Genomic DNA, 20,211 nt, shown 5'->3' on the forward strand with positions numbered 1-20,211 from the left:
TATCAAAATAATGTGAATGAATTATTGTGTCTAATACAGCAGACAAGCAACTTTCATTTTGCATCCATTAGCTTTGATTTTATTTCATAACAAAAAAAAACAAAAATATACGAAGTGAAGAGTAAAGATAGGGAAAGTGAACGCTATGGATATAAAAATTATATAAATATAAATATTAAATTGGATATAAAAATTGCAAAAAAGCAATATTCCAAAAATTTCTGTACTCCTTGATTGCTTCATGTCACCATAATTTTTAAAATAAGATTCCCCGTATTTCACTTCTGACAATATTTCAATTAAAGTAAAACATTATAATAATAAATCCAATAGATTATATGAGCATTCTATATGAGCATATTATGAGCATTCTTTAATTAGAGTTCCTTTGATTAATTACCACAACTATGGCTGCTGCTGCTGCTGCGCATATTAAAGATATAATTCTTGAAGATGATAGCTCAATAAAGTGACATTTATGGGAAGTATCTTAGTTGAAAATGATGAATTGAATAGATATCAGTGATGATATTTAATAGAAATTCTTCTTCTGACTTTAACTGAACTATTTATTGTCAGAAGAGTGGATAAAATAATTATCACGGAGAATGATTCCCCAACCATAAACAAAATGGATTTGACCCTCAATCATACACCGTATAGTACTGTAAAACGATCAACTTAACTTATTTCCATTTATTTCGACAAAACATATCATTACCAAAACCTTACTAATTATCAAAAAAAAAAAAAACGATTGTATTTTAGTTTAAAACAAGAGTTATTCAGTTATACATGATTGATATTCCTGTTTTATTCCTTTAGTTTTTTTCTTGAGTGCTATTTTTATATCCAAACATATTATAATACAACTTTTTTAAAGGGTCTCAATCTAAAGGACTCAAAAAAACAACAAAGTAACAAAAAAATTCAAAACGAGTCCCGGACTTTTCTTTTTGGGAATTATTTTTGTTTTCTCTGACAACAGCTCCATCTTTAGCTGAGATAATGGAAGTTCTTGTTGAAACAGCTTCAAATCCAATCTAATCACTTCACCGTAAGAAAGTCCTGGACGCAGTTCATTTCATGGTTTGTTGCATGCAACTGCTGATCCCAGCAATTACTACAAATTGTTGAGCACATGACAGTACATTAGGCAGTTCGGGAAATGTTGCTATATATCGAGAGGGGGTCGGACGTAGGAGAAAAGGAAAAGGAGAATGTATGGCTAAGAATGTCGCAAAGATTGATAGAAGTAGTGAGAGATAATACGGTGATGGAATGAGAGAATAATGAAATCATTGCGGTTGATAGTTGTAGCAGTAATTGAGAGCATCTCATGAGTGGGATGGAGAGGTGGGAGAGGTTGTTGTCTGTTTTCTACCAGTTGAGTTTTTCGGACGGTCGACTGTTTAATTCTCCAATTACAAAATTGTAATGAGTAGATATGTCTACAGCATGGTCGTTGTAAATTACTCAAACGGTACTAGATGTAAGAACAGAATGGTATGACCGGTTAATGCAATTACGGTTTTCCGGTTGGCCCATCTGCAAATGTTTATTTCTTATTGCTGCAGCATTATTGATAATTGTGCACTTCTTTGCGTTTATGAAACGTCAAGCATAAATTGCGGGTTTTTCAGGACAAAAACAAGTGAAACTCAGAGAACTCAATGTATTTGTACAATTTAACACTACAAGGTTCGTCAGCAATCAATCAGGCAATTCATGGATCTTTCTGCGGATTACCAAAACAGCAGGTATAATTTTTAAATTAATTAAAAGAATATGAACTTTATTAGGCAGAGTTATGATTGGTAGATATTGTAACGAAAGAAGGATTCTCTATCTGTAACTTCTTTATGAATTCCAGTTTTTCCTATCATGACTTCGAGCTTGAAGGTAATTCACAGTATATTGACTGATTAAATAAATGAGAAGAATGTTGGGATAAAAGCACAAGAATTATGAGGTTTTATTTGCCGCCCATTGCATATAAACTTAAACGCGAAATTACGTAGAAATTAAGTGAAACGGTTCTTTGAAGTGCAAGCGATGCAATGCGTCTGTATCTGGTTTTCTAGGGCGTTCTTGTATGAGTTGACTGATTTAACTTGTCAGGTTAGGTCAATTAAATAATGAAGTAGACAAGTAGTATATGTCGTCAGAAAATATCGAGCATTTAATTGCGATTTCTAATCTATCTGGTTGGAAAAATATTCATTAATTTGAACTACTTAAATGAACGAACTAAATTACTTGTATTGCAGGAAGTATGCATTGCTCGCGGCAATCTTCTGCAGTTATTGTTTTGTGATCCGAAAACAGGAAAAATTCATATTTTATGCAGTCATAATGCTTTCGGTATTATAAGATCATTGTTGGCTTTTCGTTTAACTGGTGGAACCAAAGGTTTATTAATGTTTGATTATGGTTTAATGAAGCGAATTTAAAATTTCATTGCACAAGATGTAGAATATCTTTTTCAGCATTTATTTCTTAGTTAGAGCATATATCCGATTTGGTGATCTTCAGTTTTATCTGATTATCTCAGAGACTTCAAGAAATAGGTTACAATATGTTTTTTGGCTAAAATAACGATTTCTAAAAATGTGCCCGCGAAAAACTTGTTGTAGACTACATTGTTGTTGGTTCGGATGCTGGACGTATTGTAATCCTGGAGTATAATACCCAGAAAGTATGTTTTGAAAGAGTTCACCAGGAAACATTCGGGAAAACTGGCTGTCGCCGAATTGTTCCAGGACAATTTCTTGCTATTGATCCGAAAGGACGTGCGATCCTGATTGGTGAGTGTTTTTAAGTGTAACATTTTTACAGGATCATTAATGTAGTTGATTCTTTTCATATTGGCGAAGGGCTTGGAAAGCTAAAAAAATATAAATCGCTTAAGGATGAGGCCGATATATTGATATTGACGGAGATAAGCCGATCTGTTACCACTGTATGCGATTATTTGGAATTTCCGTAAATAGTGATCGGTTGCTTTATATAGTTTTTTAGAAACCTATCAAGTGTATAACTATTTTTTTTTTAGTTTTGCTAACAGCTAGCATTTGTTGAAGGCTCTTGTACGTAAATTATATGGCACAGCCTCTGGTATTGAAGAGTTGTAAATTTGGTCAGAGAAGATCGACCGAAACACTTAAGTAGATCAAAGTGAATGAATTAAGTATTAATCTTTTCTCATTAGTCCCAGCCCGTAGCTATGGTCAGTGTGCAGTTGCCATGTATAAGAAAATATTGAACTCTCTTAAAACTTTTTAAAGTGGTAAGATCTGCCATATAAATATTCGATTAAAAATGCCTCTTGATCATAGCAGGACTGCAAGCTGATCATCAGATTGTTGTAGAATGGGTTGCTGAAAAAGAATCATGATTTAGTTATATGGCGATCTCAACCATTGGGTTAACGTTGTGAAAAAAAGGCCACAACTTTTGCTCTCAGTTCATGCTGTTCAGCCCATGACTGGGTCATTGAATGGTTTGTAAATTCTGTAAGTTTAAGTGAAATTTTTGTTGGTATGAAAGATTTCCAAGTAATTTATTTTTTGCAGGGGCTGTGGAGCGTCAGAAATTGGTATATATTATGAATCGGGATGCATCGGCAAATTTAACAATCAGTTCGCCACTGGAAGCACATAAATCTCATTGCATCTGTTATAGTGTTGTTGGTGTGGATGTCGGATTTGAAAATCCTACTTTTGCATGTTTAGAAGTTGATTACGAGGTAAGTGACAACTCATGAAAGTATTTCTCTCGCAATAAATATGTTTAACTTTTTTTTCTTAATTAGCAGACTAACAGAAGTGGAATGTAAGTGCATTTCTTGATTTTCGAATAATGCATATATTTCATGAAGTTTTTGAAAACATTCCAACCACTTGTTTAAAATTTATCCTTCAATTCAAATTTATTCATAGTTTAAAACACACTCATTTTTTTTATTAAGATATGGCAATCACTATACATTGAAATAATTAAATGTATTGAAGGAAGTTGATCACGATTCTACCGGACATTTGGCTACGAAAATTCCACAGACATTAACGTTTTATGAATTGGATCTTGGTTTGAATCACGTAGTTCGCAAGTACGCTGAACCTTTGGTTGATAAGGGAAATATTCTGATTTCAGGTCTATTTCAAAATGTCTTGATCAAGATTTTCTTTCAGCAAACAAATTCGTCAAATTTTCAATAAAATGTTTGAGTTTTTGCGCGCAGTGTATCTGAAATATATAAATTACTTTCTTTTGCAGTACCTGGTGGACAAGATGGACCTAGTGGTGTTATTGTTTGTTGCGAGAATTATCTTGTTTATAAAAATCTGGGTGATCAACCAGACATTAAATGTCCAGTACCACGAAGAAGAGTTCGTTTGCACAGTCTTTTCATCTCGACCACCGTCTATTTTTCTTTGCAGTAGTGTATGGGGATGCTTTAGATATTTAATTATTGTTTTGAGTGAGTTCTCGATCTCGGATTTGAAAGAAGATTAATACTTATTGTAAGCTAATCTTAGTTCCAGCTAATCATTCTTGAGTTTTTTCTTTTTTTCAGAACGAATTGGACGATTGTGATCGCACCGTCATTATTGTTTGTGCCGCAACACATAAGACAAAATTGATGTACTTTTTCTTGGTACAAACCGATCAGGGTGATATTTTCAAAGTTACACTGGAAAGTGAACATGACATTGTAAGTTATTTCTCATAAATTTGAAGTTTTGAGCGATGTTGGTCTATATCGTGTTCTCATTTTGACTTCTGATAATGTGTGGCTTCCGTTACTCCTTAGTATTTCTGAAGTAATGCCGGGCAAACTTCTCTTTTACTCCAATTTTATGCTCGTTAATTCACGTGATTCCCTAAAAGGTAATGTCTGTTGTTCATTGACGATTTCTTTATCGTTACTTTTGTGTTTAGAAAGTTTTAGCGATCCCTGTAATGTTCAATATTTCATCTTATGTTAAGTCAGTCGAATGAACTTTAAGCGTGTTGCTTTTTAAATTCGATGCTTTAACCAATAAAACAGTAGACATCTCAATCTCATTCAGTTTGAATGGGTTTCATCAGATCAACCTTTTTTTTCTGGATATATACACTGGACTAATTGAACATGGAGTCTTAAGTGGAATTTTTATTGGCTTATACTACTTTTTGAGTTCGCTTCCTTCTTTTAGGTCACTGAACTTAAAATCAAATATTTTGATACGATACCAGTTTCAAATGCCATGTGTATTTTGAAAACGGGATTTTTGTTTACTGCAAGTGAATTCGGAAATCAGTATGTTCTTTGTAATTGCTTTAGTGACTGCTTTTTTGGCTATTGTTAAATCATTTAATTTATTGAAAATAGTGCTTCCTATTCGGGAGAAACTAGCTCTAAAAAGACCAGTAGCTTTACACCCAATCACATTTCATGTACGTTATTTTATCAGTGAAATAGCGAATGCTATACTGAGGTCTAAGTAGTCTTATTATTTTGATTTCTTACATTTCTTACTCTTTCTTACAATTTCGATTTTTCTGACTTACATATGCGTGTTTTTTTTTGTTTGGTATTTAAGTTGAATTACTTGAAATGTATTAATTTTACTTTGCAGTCACTTATATCAGATAGCACATTTGGGTGACGAAGATGATGAACCTGAGTTTTCATCGCGAATGCAGTTGGAAGAAGGTGAAACATTCTTTTTTGCTCCTCGTGGACTCACGAATTTGGCAGTTGTCGACCAGATGGATAGCCTATCACCGCTTATTTCTTCCTACGTGAGCTCTGAAGTTTTGTTGAATAGATTAGCCGTTATTTCAAATGACTTCCTTCATTACTTATTTGTTAAGATAAATGATATCATGGAATTTCTTTGAATGAGCTTTAGTTTTAAATTTTACAATTACATTTTATGGTTAGTTTTTTTCGAGATTTTACTTACTTTGATTGTACCACATTCCCTTTTTCAGGTTTTTCTGTGAACTAACTCTGTCTACTTTACAGATTGACGATTTGGCTAATGAAGATTCTCCTCAAATTTACACTTTAATAGGACGTGGCGCACTTTCTGCAGTCAAGGTGCTACGCAATGGCTTAGAAGTAACAGAAATGGCTGTCTCTGAATTGCCTGGTAATCCGAATGCAGTTTGGACAGTGAAACGAAACATTGATGGTATGCTTTCATTCAAGAGCTTGGAGACGTGGTTCTAGATATGTTCGAGGTTGTTAGCTTATAAATGTATTGATAAATCTTAATTAGTTTGTAATACCTTGCGAAAAAACCATGAGTGAATGTTGGAAGGTTTTGTAAATAATCCATTGTTAGTTAACTTTCAACTAAAAAATTAACAAATCTACATTTTGTTTTTATCCTGATTCTGTAGAAGAAAATATTTACGAATGACGAACTTTAGATAAATTTGATTCCCATATCGTTGTTTCCTTCGTTAATGCAACACTCGTATTATCTATTGGTGAAACTGTCGAAGAAGTTACGGATTCTGGCTTTCTTGGTACAACACCGACACTTGGCTGTGCACTTATTGGCGATGATGCTTTATTGCAAGTTAGTAATTTCTCTCTCTTATAATTTCCATGAAAATGTTTTTCTTTTCTTTCTGGGAAAGCGTTGTAATCATTTGGCAAATGAAAATTTAAAATTTAAATTTGACTAGTTCAAATTTTTTTTTAATTTTGACTGTTTTGACTTTTTTATTTAAATTAAAATTTAATTTCTGACTAAACTTGATTCTTTTCAAAACTTTTTTTTCTATTGAAATTTAAACTTAATTCACTCTGTTCAAATAATCCTTCTGCTTTATACTTTAGGTGTATCCAGACGGTATTCGACACATTAGGGCTGATCGACGAGTAAATGAATGGAAAGCACCTGGTAAACGTACAATTATGAAATGTGCGCTGAATCGAAGGCAAGTAGCAATCGCACTTGCCGGTGGTGAACTCGTCTACTTTGAACTTGACGTGGTAAGACGCTTCCTTATTTGTTTGTCGTTCTGTGGGTTCTGTTATTGTGCTGTTATTGTTCTGTTCTGTCGTTCTGTTATTTTATCTTTAATTTACTTGCTTCTTTCGTTTTCAAATGTTGTGTTATTGACTTGGCATTCATTAAGTTGTCTTTTTGCTTTTATATTATTCTCCTCTAAATTGTTTACTTTGCTCAACAACATTGATTTATTTACCTTGTTTTGTCATCGTTTCAGACTGGGCAACTGAACGAATACACCGAACGACGTGAGCTGCCTGCTGATGTCCTATGCATGAGTTTAAGTGAAATTCCTGAAGGGGAGTTACGGTCTCGTTTTCTTACAGTAGGCTTGGCTGACAAAACAGTACGAATTATATCCTTGGATCCACAAGATTGTCTTTCACCACTTAGGTAATCCCATCGCTAATTTTGACAAATTTGTGAACATATAGGCTTTGCTTCTGACTAGGAAACGCGATACCCTCGTTGAAATTAAGCAAAAACTTGAGAAACTTGACTTTTTAACTTATTAGATTATTCCAAATTCAATAGAAATTAAATAATTCCTCTCAGTATGCAAGCACTGCCATCAGAACCGGAATCAATTATTGTGCTGGAAATGTTTGGCACCGAAACACAGAGTGCATCAACTGTTCATTTGAATATTGGTTTGCAGGTTCGTTCATTTGGCACTTTCTTTATATAAGTAGAGTACGGACCTTTTCTTCTGAAAGATCAAGAGGAAATCTGTTATGATATGCTACTATGTTCAAGTAGCGTTTTCATTAAATTTGAAAATTAATTGATGAATTTCTAAGATTAATTTATTTTAATGAATTGCAAGAAAGTTTGATTACTGTATTATCACTAAAGTGTGCTATTTTAGAATGGCTGCTTGCTTCGAACCACTGTGGACCAGGTTACAGGTGAACTAACCGATAACAGAACTCGCTATCTGGGGACGAAAAGTGTAAAGTTGTTTCACGTAAGGATACAAAGTAAAGATGCGGTATGTCAAACTTCCAGATTTAGTTCACTTTTTGTGGATTTTAATACAACTTTCCAACAATTTGTAAAGAGAGTATTTAAATTCGACTTTGATTTAGGGTTAGACGGATACATAAAGTTTTAATTTCCATGGAATAATGGAATGCAATAAATGGAACATATGATGGTGCTTAAATTTCAAACTATCTCCATCAGCCAACCATTTGTTCTTTTTTTTTTAATGCTTTCGCGAAACATTTCGTGTCATGCTTCAATTTATTATTTTTAGATCATGGCCGCATCATCACGAGCTTGGCTTTTGTACGATTACCAGAGCAGATTTCATCTTACCCCCCTTTCATATGCAGCTCTGGAATTCGCAGCCGGTTTTTCATCGGAACAATGTCCAGAAGGAATTGTAGCTATCGCGGAAAATACTTTGAGGTTTTTAATAATTTTTTCAAGTATAGTATTTTCGAAGAAAAGAAAGCACTTCATTCTATGGAGTTCTTCCAGGATAATTAGTTTTCTTGAAATGAATCCTCAGATTAACCAGTTTTACTTATCTAGACACCTTTTAAAATATTCTGACTTTCCCGGTGACATCATTTTTTGTTCTCAGGATTTTGTCGCTTGAAAAGTTGGGAGCCGTTTTTAATCATGTTGTGCATCCACTGGATTATACACCTCGGCGTATGGTAGTGCATAAAGCATCCGGAAATCTGATTATAATTGAAAATGATCATGCCGCTTTCACGGTAAAAGGGAAAATGGAACGTCGGAAACAGCTTGCTGATGTTTGTAATTGCTTTTTTTCTTATAAACTAACAGCAAGTTGAGGTTTTCTCAGGTCTCTAAAAAATTTTCAAATTAATTAGGAGTAAAAGAAGCCAGTTAGTTAGTCCAAATTGTAGATATCAAGTCATATTCCCTCTTCCGAATGACTTGCGTACTTGATTCTTTCTCTGACTTTCTAAAACACCAAAAGTTCTAATAAACGAAACTCTGTTATCTCAGTTAATTCGTAAACGATTTCAGGAACTAATGGAAGTAGCAAAGGAGGCAGAAGAAGCGGACCAGCAAGCAGTGAAAGAAATGGCTGATGCAATTCGTACTGAAAAAGTTGATGAAAGAGTTTATGGATCACCAAAAACCAAAAAGGTGAAATTCGAGGAACAAACTTCGAGATTTACTTTCATTATTATCCAAATTGTCAATTAATTTAACACAATGCACTTTCTAATAGTGATTTGAATGTTACCTGGCTATACATTTATGTCGAGGAAGAGATTCTACCACTTAAATCAGAGCTCTGTCAGGTACTTATAAAACTTACTTTTAGGGAAATGGGCTTCGACAGTTCGAGTTATGCGCAGTAATGATGGTGAAACGCTTTCACATTTTCCTTTCGCTGAGGATGAAGCTGCATTTGCGTACGAGTTGAAATATTTGAAAAAAATTTGACTTTTGTATAAGCTTTGAAAATATATTTCATGAAAAATTTAGCAAAAACAAAAAAAAGTTTGGGTATGTTGAAGCATGTTGTAGGCATGATTGCAAGAGTAAGACTATGGCATCCACGATGACTTATCGAAAATGATACTTCATGTTAGAGACCCAGTAATAGGACTAATGTTCATCATATGTTAAATTCCAGGATAGCGATGGTGCAGTTTCAGAATCAAAGCGACACACAGTTTGTGTTGGTTGGTTGTGGTTGTGAATTACAATTGAAACCTAGAAAGGCAAACGGCGGATGCATTTATACCTTCCTGCTAGCAGCTAATGGCACTACACTTCAGCTGCTACACAGAACGGCAACTGATGAAGTTATTTTCGATCCTTTTCTTCCCTTATTGAAATTTAAAATATTTGACTTCCGAAAAAAAACAAGAATGGAGCCAATGATTAGTTTTAAAATCAAAGCATTCAGTCATAATTTGTCAATAATAGTACTGTAGTTATTGTATTTGTAATATCAATAAAAGTCCAGGGTACTATGTATTTCGTTAATTTCCTGCTCGAACGATCTAATTCATTGGTTTTATATACGTTTCTTGCATCTAGTACTATAGTTATCATATCTATAATATCCACGAAACTCTTTAAACTATGTATATAAATTTTCATTTAGGTGGTAAATGCTATTCATGATTTTCGTGGAATGGCGTTAGCTGGAGTAGGGAAAAAAGTACGACTGTATGACCTTGGTAAGAGGAAATTGCTTGCTAAATGTGAAAACAGAGTAAGTCTTTATTTTTCTTTTGTCTGCTTGTCAGCTTTATTTATGTATGAAACAGTTTGTGTATTTCAGAATACAACGGATTTATTATGGTTTAACTTTCATTTTTTTGATAGTATTAATAGAGAAGAAAGGATGAAAATAAAATATTTGTCTGGACGTAAAATAGGAATTTTCTTCCAATAGTTTTTACATGTTTAATGCCGAAGTAATACTGGAAATCTGGAATTCACTTTGAACGAAAATAATTATTTTTCAATATTTCAAACCCGAGAATTCGTAGACGAAGTAAATAATTTCTTAAAACAATTTCTGAAATTGCGATTGAAAAGGAAGTAAATAATAGGATTTAGAGCTGAATTAACACGAACTATGCTAGACGATGTAGACCAAACATGTGGACTAACATTTAGAGAAAACCCATACAATATACTGAAAAAAAGCCTGCAAAATATAGCACAAACACTCATAACAACTATCAGTTTAGCAGTTTTGATCATTAGGCTCTGTTTTTTATCCAAGGTACCTCGAAATTTGGTTTTTGCTGAATTGGCGGAAATTTCCAAAACTGGACTGTAATGGTGTTCTTTAACGACTATGACATCATATTGATTACTTACGTATTCCCTGAAAATTTATTTCGCTGTCTTAGATATTATGAAAAGAAAAAGGGATAGGACAGAAAAATTAAAATCTTAATGAAGGTGAAGTGTGATGCCAGTTTTCTTTTTTATTTATGCAGAGACTACTGGAGTAGCTATTTATTTAGCACAGCAAATTTCCCCTAAAAGATGTTGTAAGTAATTGAAAATACATTCATGCGCGTTTACGCAAAATAACCTCGTGAAACTAATCTTTAACCCATGACTTCGTTTGTTTTATTTTGGCAAGTTACCTTTGAAGATTTTCCTCATTTACTTTTAGTTCCATGTCCCATAACTCGCCCTTTGTATGTTTTAAGCAGCGAGGCTGAGGCTGAAATTAGATTTTTCTTAATTTGTCCAAAAAAATTTGTTCAGGATTATAAGCAGATTAAATGCATCACCTTTCTTGTTTACGACATAACAAAATTCAAAGTTTGTTTCTACGAAATTTGGTTCAAAAATAAAAATCAAAATGAAAACTTTCAATGTTCTCAAACCTTAAAGAATTTTTTAAGTAATCATTTTGATCTTCAGCTCCATAAAAGTTTTGAGGGCGGCATTGATCTCTTCGGCGTACACTTGTACTGCGGCAATATTGTATTGAAATTTTGGGTTCTTCATTGAAGAACTGATGAAAACATTTGTTAGTGGAATATGTAACCGTCTTCACATTTTGTTTTGGGGACTCTTATTAGCAGGTGTCATTATTAAGCCAAAATCGAAAAAGTGCTCTGAGCTAAAGGTGCTATGATTCAAGTTTTCACCAATTCTTTTCGTGTGGAATGAATATTTGAATCTGTAGGGCAGTTTCGAATGATATATCCTTTTGTTTTTGACCGAGCAGTTTCATCTTTTTCATTCGTATTTCTAACTTTCTCCATGCTAATTGGGACATTACCTCTGAAATTTGGCTTGTATAAGAATAATTTTGAAAGTCTGTTGATAAAATTTTCATTAGTTATTATCATTTAGAATGAAGAGACATTTGTCAAAAGGGGTCATAATAGGGGTGTATCATTTAGGGACTGTCATTTAATGGCATGGGTATTACTAAAAAATTCTAAAAAATTCGTTTTCATTGATATCCTTTCCGTCAAATGATGTACTCCACAGTATGATCTCTTTTCTAGAACAAATGTAACATAAATACAGAATGAAAATAGTTAGAATTATAGGTCTGAAATTTTCGAAACTAAAGGTATTTTTCTAATTCCTTTCAGCTATAGTCTTGACTGATGTTTCCATATAACTCACCGAAAAACCTTATAATGACTGTACCATAGTTTTTTTTTTTTTTTTTTGATCGAGGCGTATTGGCTAATGTTATCACATCCGATAATAAAGTGCTTGATATAACTCGTCCTGTAGTTATATAGACTTTTGTGGGAACAAAAGTTATAAGTAGCATTGGTGTGTAGAAACTTAATAAGGCACTGAAATTAGAAGTGATGGGTTTGGCTGCAACATCCTCATTTTTATACTTAGTGCAAAGAAATATACTTGTTGGCTTTGTAAGCATACTTTAGCTTAAAATAAGGCTTTAAATAATTTATGCAGAATTTTGGTAGAAGCAGAACACTAGAGTGTTTTTTCCGGTGGTAATACAAATAGTAGTCATTCAAATAATTATGATAGGGATGCTAATCAAGAGCCAAGTCGTACTTGTGATTAATGAACTGTTGAAAATATTCTAATTGTTGATGTCTATTTTCCTGTCATTTTTATTCCCCGCCTTATTTTGATCTACAAATTAGTTTGTATTACTGGTAGCAGTGTTTCATGTAAGAGATGGAGAAAGCTGAAGAGAATTGACGACATTGAAAGAGTTTAATTTTGTTCGGTACTATTAAGAGGAGCCAAATTGGAAGCTATTGGAATGATTTTGTCGCGTTTATAAGTTATTTTTGACGAGGTGACATAAGCAGATTTCATTACTTTCGTGGAAACCTATGAATGTATTTTCGTCAGTATATAGAAATTAAATTGAATTTCTCGCTTATATGGATGGTTAAAATTAAGCTTGAATATATTTATCCTTGGTGTAACCGCTAATATAATTATCACAGCTGTCATAATTGTTATGGTCATTATTTCATTACTTTAGAACATATAAAAATTTAAATGCTATAAATGCTAAGAATGAGGAAATGTCGAAATGGATTCAGTCTCCAATTTCCCAGTGATGCAAAATGACACTTGATAAAATAATACTAAGCAAACAGAGAGATGAGAGATCAGGAAGAAGCAAACAGCTGATGAGGTAGTGATGTACTCCACAAGCGGGAAAATATTGAGAAATGAATGTTTATTTATTTATTATCTATTCATGTGTTTGTTTTTTTATTTGTTTATATTTATTTATTTAACTGATTGCTTGTTTATTTAATCTATTTAACTAGTTAATCAATTCATTTATCTCACTTATTTTGATTTATTAAGTTTTCAGTTAATTAATTAACTAACTTGTTTATTTGATATTTATTTTGCTTGTTTATTTTACTTTATTTAGTTTAATCCTCATGTAAACCATCATATTTCTGGATGTTGATTACATTTTTTCCTTTTACATTATTTAGTTTAATCCCCATATAATAATTGTATAGAATTTTTTTTGCTCAGTTGTATATAAGTAGGATTCAAAATTAGTAAGGGAAATATGAAAAAAATAGAAAGGATCAACAAATTTTCCAAACAATCTTAGCTGTTAGAATTGATCTTGAGATCAAACTGTTATGCTTATTACAAAGTTTTTTGTTGACTTAAGGAGTTTAACAGTTTAGAAAGTTTGTCTTTATCAAGTGAGTCTAGTCATCATATGGCATTTTTAATGGTAGCTTTTCTAACTGATTAGCTTTGATCTTAATTTTTTATCCAAACTTCTGTACTAATAAAATCAATTTAAAAAAGTAATGATTGAAAGGTATTGATTGGTTATATTTATTGAAAATAGCTCTCCTAATACGGGTGGATTACTTTCTATGAATTCTTCATATCTTTTATTCCAGTTATCCATGTGAATCCAGAGAATATAAAAAGTGGTTTTATCTCGAGTTAAACATTCCTTAATGCGTTATTATCAGAATAAGTATGCTTAGTATACATGTTAGGCTAAATTAAAGCTTTTTTTTCAGCAAATACCTACACAAGTTGTTGACATCCGATCAATGGGACAACGTATAGTTGTAAGTGATTCGCAGGAATCGGTGCATTTCATGCGTTACAAAAAACAGGTAATTTTGTTGGAATTGAATATGGAATTTTATGACAAATTAGGTTGAACAAATTAATGAATCTTTCATTTGAGGATGGTCAGTTATCGATATTCTGCGATGAGACATCTCCACGTTACGTAACATGTGTCTGTCTGCTGGATTATGACACAGTTGCGGTTGGAGATCGTTTTGGAAATATTGCTGTGGTAAGTTTATTCAGCGAATTTGTTTGTGCACATTACGTGTTTACAAATGATGCTATGAAATTTGAATAAGTTTAAAGAAAATTAAAAAGAATACGAGTAACAGCTTTTCAATGGCATGATATTTAAAAATAGAAAACCTGAACTTTTAGTAACAGTCTTTGACAGTTATGTTTATACTCTGTTATCACTCCGTAAAACTGCTTTCTTTTTGCTGAGAAATGATTTCTAGTATCATGTTAAAAAGGTTAAAGTGACTTTAAAATAAAAGTTTGCTTATTAAGCTCTGTTGAACAAATTCCTAAACACTTTGTTTGCTAGGTTATATTGAATAATTTGGACAAAGTACTAACACTGGAAATGCAGATGCAAGCAATTTATATTGTCATAACTGATTATGAAAAATGCAAATTTTTTAGTTTTGCCTTTCTAATGCATTTAAATTCTTTTTTTCATCTATCTTTTTACCGTATAAGTATATTGTTTGTCTGTCATCATCAATATACCTTAAAAAAAAAAAAAAAAAGAAAAAGGCAACGAAAAGAGACCCTAATGATTTGTTATACCTAACAATAACTCCAGCTTAGTAGGTTGTGCTATACGGAAATTGCTGGGTTAGTTGTTATTTGATGTCATACAACTTCAGTGGCTTCTTGACTATGCTAGGCAGATCAGATGGTGAAGAGTTTGTGTCATACTTCAGGAAATTGAACATTACATGTTTATTTGTATTTCATTCGTCCTAAATTGGATATTTTTTAATTCTTAACAGGCAAATTCTTATGTATAGGAATTTTTTTTTCTCAACATTGTATGAGTAGGATTCGAAATTAATAAGGGAAATACGAAAAAAAAGTGGGAGTAGGAAGAACAAATTTTTCGGCAAACAATTATAGCAGTTAGAATTGGTCTTAAGATTAAATTATTAAGTGATGGTAAAGAAACACAAAATAACAACTTCGAGGGCTATTGTTTTACACTTCATTAAATAAGCATTGCGTGTATGTTGCGTAATAAATGGCTTTTAGAATATTTGAGTTGATAATACGGTTCGCTTCCAGAATTTTATAGAATTAAAGCATTTAAATTTGAATTTTCCGAAAGAGAGTTTATATCTTTGGTAATCTGAAAATCCACTGTTTTTAATTTTCTTCAAATACTGTTGTAGTTTTAACTCTTCTACTTCCTAGCTAGATTTCTGTTCTTAACTTTAATACTAAATTTCCAGGTTCTTGAATTCTTGCATTTTAGTTGCGATTACCGAAAGGTGTAACTGAAGAGGTGCAAGAAGATCCTACTGGTGTACGTGCGCTATGGGATCGAGGAAATCTGAATGGAGCTTCACAAAAAGTATGCTTTTTTGTTTCCTAGTTATTAGTTGGGATAACTGTTTCTGAAACAAAATTTCATGCCATACATAGATCTAATACTTACTGTTCCGCTCTTTTTGCTTACCTTTTTTAAAACAATCTTTTACTTATTATTTACCCACTTGCTCAAAAATTTTTATTTGATTACTTGTTTGATATACTAATATGTTAGTCTTTTTCATTGATACAGTACTTAGTTATAATAGCAGCTGAATGGAATTTTAATGTTTGTCCTGGCGAAATATCGATATTAACAGTTATGAAGTTATAGAAGTTTGTCATGAAAGATTTCGAAAAATTCAATAATTCCATTGTCTTGATGATTCCTTCTCAGCTGTCAACTTCTAGCCTAATGAACTGTAAATGATAACTAAACGAATAACCGAATAGGAATTCGAAATCTTCCTGAATATTTATTTTGCAGTTGGAAGCCATAGCTCACCTCTATATTGGCGATGCGATAACATCAATGCAGAAGACATCTCTAGTCCCAGGTGCGAACGACTGCTTATGTTATACAACGATTTCAGGAATTATTGGAATTTTGGTACCATTCATGTCCAGAGATGTAAGAAGCTTTATCGTTATTTTAATTTGAAATCGTTTTTAATTTTGTTGCTTTATTTGCTCATCCTTTTAATTTCACTTGTCTGTTCAATCCCTTACTGTTCCTTATGTGTTCATTAACTTGTTTGCCAATCAATTTTAGTATGGTTGTCGTTTGGCTATCATAATTAACTATTTAATTCTTTTATTTTTTCATGTTAATATCTTTTTACTGGAAAATTTTTTTACAACTGCTATTGAAACAATTTCAAATTTTTAGATTTTCCAGCAGAAACACCGACCACCCACTACACTTTTTTGTCTTTATAGGAATTTGAATTTTTCCAAAACCTTGAAATGCATATGAGAGTGGAATATCCACCGCTTTGTGGTCGTGATCATCTTGCATATCGTTCCTATTACTTCCCTGTTAAGGTATTTCTATTAGTAATTGAAGACATAGCTGTTTTTGCGTTATATTCTTCGGAGTTCAAACTACAAAGGATTTCTGAACATTTCGCATCTGAACAACTCTTGAGATATGATGTGTTGGAGCAATTCATATCTTTATGCTTTCATTTTCTAAGTTTTAGTCAATTATCGATGGTGATCTTTGCGAACAGTACTCATTAATGCCATTGGATAAGCAGAAATCGGTTGGCGAAGAACTGGGAAGGAAGTCGACTGAGGTTACTGTTGTGGTTGCAATTAGGAATTTCATCTGGAGAGTTATGATAACCTCCTCGGAAGTCAAAATTTAACTTAAGAGTAATAGGAAAAGCTGAAAGTCATTTGATGATGTTACTTAACTAAGCATTGTATGCAAGAAGAAATTATCAATGCTCAATAAGAGAAAAACACATTCACAAGTACATAACTGATGCAGAAGTGTGAAGCTGTATCATTTCATGTAACTGCGATAATTATTTACCTCCTGCTACGATGAGCCACATTAACGCACTGCAGCAATGTTGACTATTACCATTTCAAGATTAAAATAATTTGAATGCAAATCATTTCGCACTTTATACCATTCTTACTCGCAAGTGCAGAATTAAAAATTTGGTTGATTTTTGATAAAATATATAAACTTTATATGAAGTGAGGAAGATTTGAGGAGATATAAATAATACAAATTTTGAAGATAGATTTCCAAGTCTTACCTCAAATTTTATTTCATGTCCGGTTTTAAAAATTTATTTAATCAGAATATATGTCAACTATAAATCTTAATTTTTTGAACTTAAAATAATTGTTGAAATTATCCGTATCGGAATTAGCAATTGTTAATGTGTCTAAGGGATTCCGAATTTTGTTTATTTTTCAGATTCATAAGAAGTTGGAAGATATCCGAACTCGTTATGCGTTTTAAGTTCTCTTAATGGAATGCTTTTGGCGTCATCCTTTGCTACTGTTGCCAAACGATTGATTTTTTGCTCTTTGAATTCAGAGTGATCTCGATACCGATATTATTTTTCTTTTTACATCTTAAATTGTTGATTGTTTTTTATTGTTACAGCGCGAATTTTTTAAAGTTCAGGATCTAAGAACTTTTGACTTTTTTGTTTTTTATGAAAATGACAACTTAAGATGGCAAGTAAATTTAGCGTTAGTAACGGCCAATCAAAGATACAGTTGATAGTTTTCATCTTAAATCGTCTACTTAGAAATTACGTTATTTTTTTATGAGATGTTTGAAATAATAACAATGTAGAAATTACATTATTATTAATTTCTTTTCGGTGACTAAAATTAGTTTCCATTCGTCCAAGGTATTGCAAAGTTACATCGCTCAGTTACATCATTCTTTTCAATCCGCCCATTTTTTATGATTTATGATTGAAGTTCTTCTTCATTGGTTTAAAGTACGAATCAGTAAAGTTTTTAAAGTAGTTCACAGCGTAATTATTTTGAGAGTGAGGGCTCTCGGTACAACTACTTGACAACTAAATCCGATTTGCGAATCTTTCCGAAATATACGAAAGCATTTTCAGAATGTTTGTTTAGTGAAGCCGTAAAGAATTTGTAACACCAGGAAACTTTTATTATTTGAATGGGATTTACTCAAATGTTAAAGTGCCAGGGTTTCCACTGTTTTGATGTTGGGGAATATCAATACAAAATGGTCAACAAGAACTATCGTGGAAATTGGTTGTTCCATATGATGGAAATGTGCAGATTTGTCATCAGTTAATGAGATTCATGCTCCTTTTTTGGGGATTTGTAATATATTCGCCTTATCTTCTGATGTCAAGTATTGTTATTCCTGAGGTTAAATTGAGCTTTGGTTTCGTCATTCTCATTAGTTTTTGTTTGTGAACTTTTATGACAAAGACATGTCAGTTTTGTTGGACATTAGCCTATTCTGTTTCCTTACCGTTTAATTTACAATTCATATTTTATGCACAGTTTTGATTTTTAATGCTGAAATTTGGAAACAAAAGCTGAGAAACTAAATTATGACTGCGTCATTTGAGTCATGATTCTGCAGTTTCGAGAGTCTTAGCTTTCGAATAACCATTAATTAGTCGTGATATTGCTCAGATAAATTTAAAATTTCCATAAATTTTTAAATTCAAAAGTATGGACGCAGATAAGCTACACTTATTTCCACTTAGTTTTTATTAATTAATAATCTGCTAATAATTTAACTGTTTAGAAGTTACGCACAAAATGATGAAGCTGATGGTTATTTGCAGATGTTACATAATAGCAAAGAATCGATAAAAGCAATCATTAGCATCAATTCCTGTTCTTACTTTTTTTTTTTTAAAAGATTTTTCAGATCATGATAGAAAATTATGCGTTATGTGTATACAGATAAGCTATACTCCTTACTCATTAACAACCTGCTGATAATTAGCGCACGTATAGCTGTCCAGATGTGCGTTATACGTATGTTAAAATATAATTACTTCCATAAAAAAGAAATCGGCTGTTAGTTTTTTTCCCGATTTTATGTTGAACAAACCCGTCATCATTTTTGCATGAAAATTAAGCCTTTTTTCTTACATATTTTAGAAATTTCAAGCAAAAAATATTCAACTGTTGGAATTAATCATTACTTCTAAAAAAAATGTTCCGATTTTTGTCTCATACCGTTTCATTCATCTCCTCAATTAATGAACTAAAATTCCTTCAAAAGCAATCAGTAGATTTTCACCGCGAGATTTCTGTTGAGTTAGATGTGCTTAGAACTGGATTTTTATTTTTTGATACACAAATTTCCAGTTCCAGAATGTTGCAGAGTATAGATTTCTAATACCGAATATAATTTGAATTAGCTAAACCGTTATGCTAAAATTTTGTCATATTATTAGCAGTATTTCTGGAAAAGTAAAGGACAAGAGTTTTCATGCTGCAATAAATAGAATTACAATTTGAATGGGAATTGTGGAGGAATAATATTGCTGGTTGAGAAGAAATTTCACTTTCTTCGCATGCTTTGAAGAATGGTTTGATTTCCGGGAGAACGAATCGAATTTTCATTTCCATCGATATGCTATCACATTTCAATGTTAAAAATCTTTTCTTACGAAATTGTTTCCAGTGAAAATACTGAAAAGTAAGAAGTAATTTTAGAGAAAAATTTTGCTTATCAAATAAAAATAGAAGATGAGAATATTTGAAAAAAAAATAAAATAAAAATTTAATTTCGATAGTGGGGAAAGTTTATACAAGTTGAGAAATTGTTGTCGGAATCTCTTCTTTCTATTTTAAAAATAATTCCCTCTACTTTTGAATAATAATAACAATATAATAATAATAATTAATAATAATAATAATAGTAATAATAATAATAATAATAATAATAATAATAATAATAATAATAATAATAATAATAATAATAATAATAATAATAATAATAATAATAATAATAATAATAATAATAATAATAATAATAATAATAATAATAATGTTGATGATTATTATTATTTTTATTATTGTGATATTATAATAATGATGCAGCAACAATTTCTTCGTATATTCGATCAATTTTCTATTCGAA

The 20,211-nt window shown here is 31.9% G+C and overlaps 1 protein-coding gene across 1 annotated transcript; it reads left to right on the top strand.

The window, feature by feature from the left end:
- Positions 1–1,673: 1,673 nt before the first annotated feature.
- On the top strand, positions 1,674–17,574 carry LOAG_03297 (hypothetical protein; the record flags this gene model as incomplete). Its single annotated transcript, XM_003138834.1, has 28 exons — positions 1,674–1,760; positions 2,271–2,412; positions 2,637–2,807; positions 3,576–3,748; positions 4,014–4,155; positions 4,279–4,391; positions 4,580–4,717; positions 5,202–5,305; positions 5,625–5,790; positions 6,017–6,185; positions 6,427–6,578; positions 6,842–6,997; positions 7,234–7,409; positions 7,572–7,674; positions 7,885–8,007; positions 8,275–8,429; positions 8,608–8,782; positions 9,024–9,096; positions 9,328–9,418; positions 9,643–9,814; positions 10,120–10,230; positions 14,003–14,101; positions 14,176–14,289; positions 15,538–15,636; positions 16,081–16,224; positions 16,533–16,637; positions 16,796–16,891; positions 17,530–17,574. The coding sequence occupies 28 exons, from the start codon at positions 1,674–1,676 to the stop codon at positions 17,572–17,574; spliced, it is 3,594 nt and encodes a 1,197-aa protein (XP_003138882.1).
- Between the last annotated feature and the right edge of the window lie 2,637 nt (positions 17,575–20,211).

The sequence above is a fragment of the Loa loa genome (assembly GCF_000183805.2).
Source record: "Loa loa unplaced genomic scaffold supercont3.90, whole genome shotgun sequence".
Lineage (NCBI taxonomy): Eukaryota > Metazoa > Nematoda > Chromadorea > Rhabditida > Onchocercidae > Loa > Loa loa.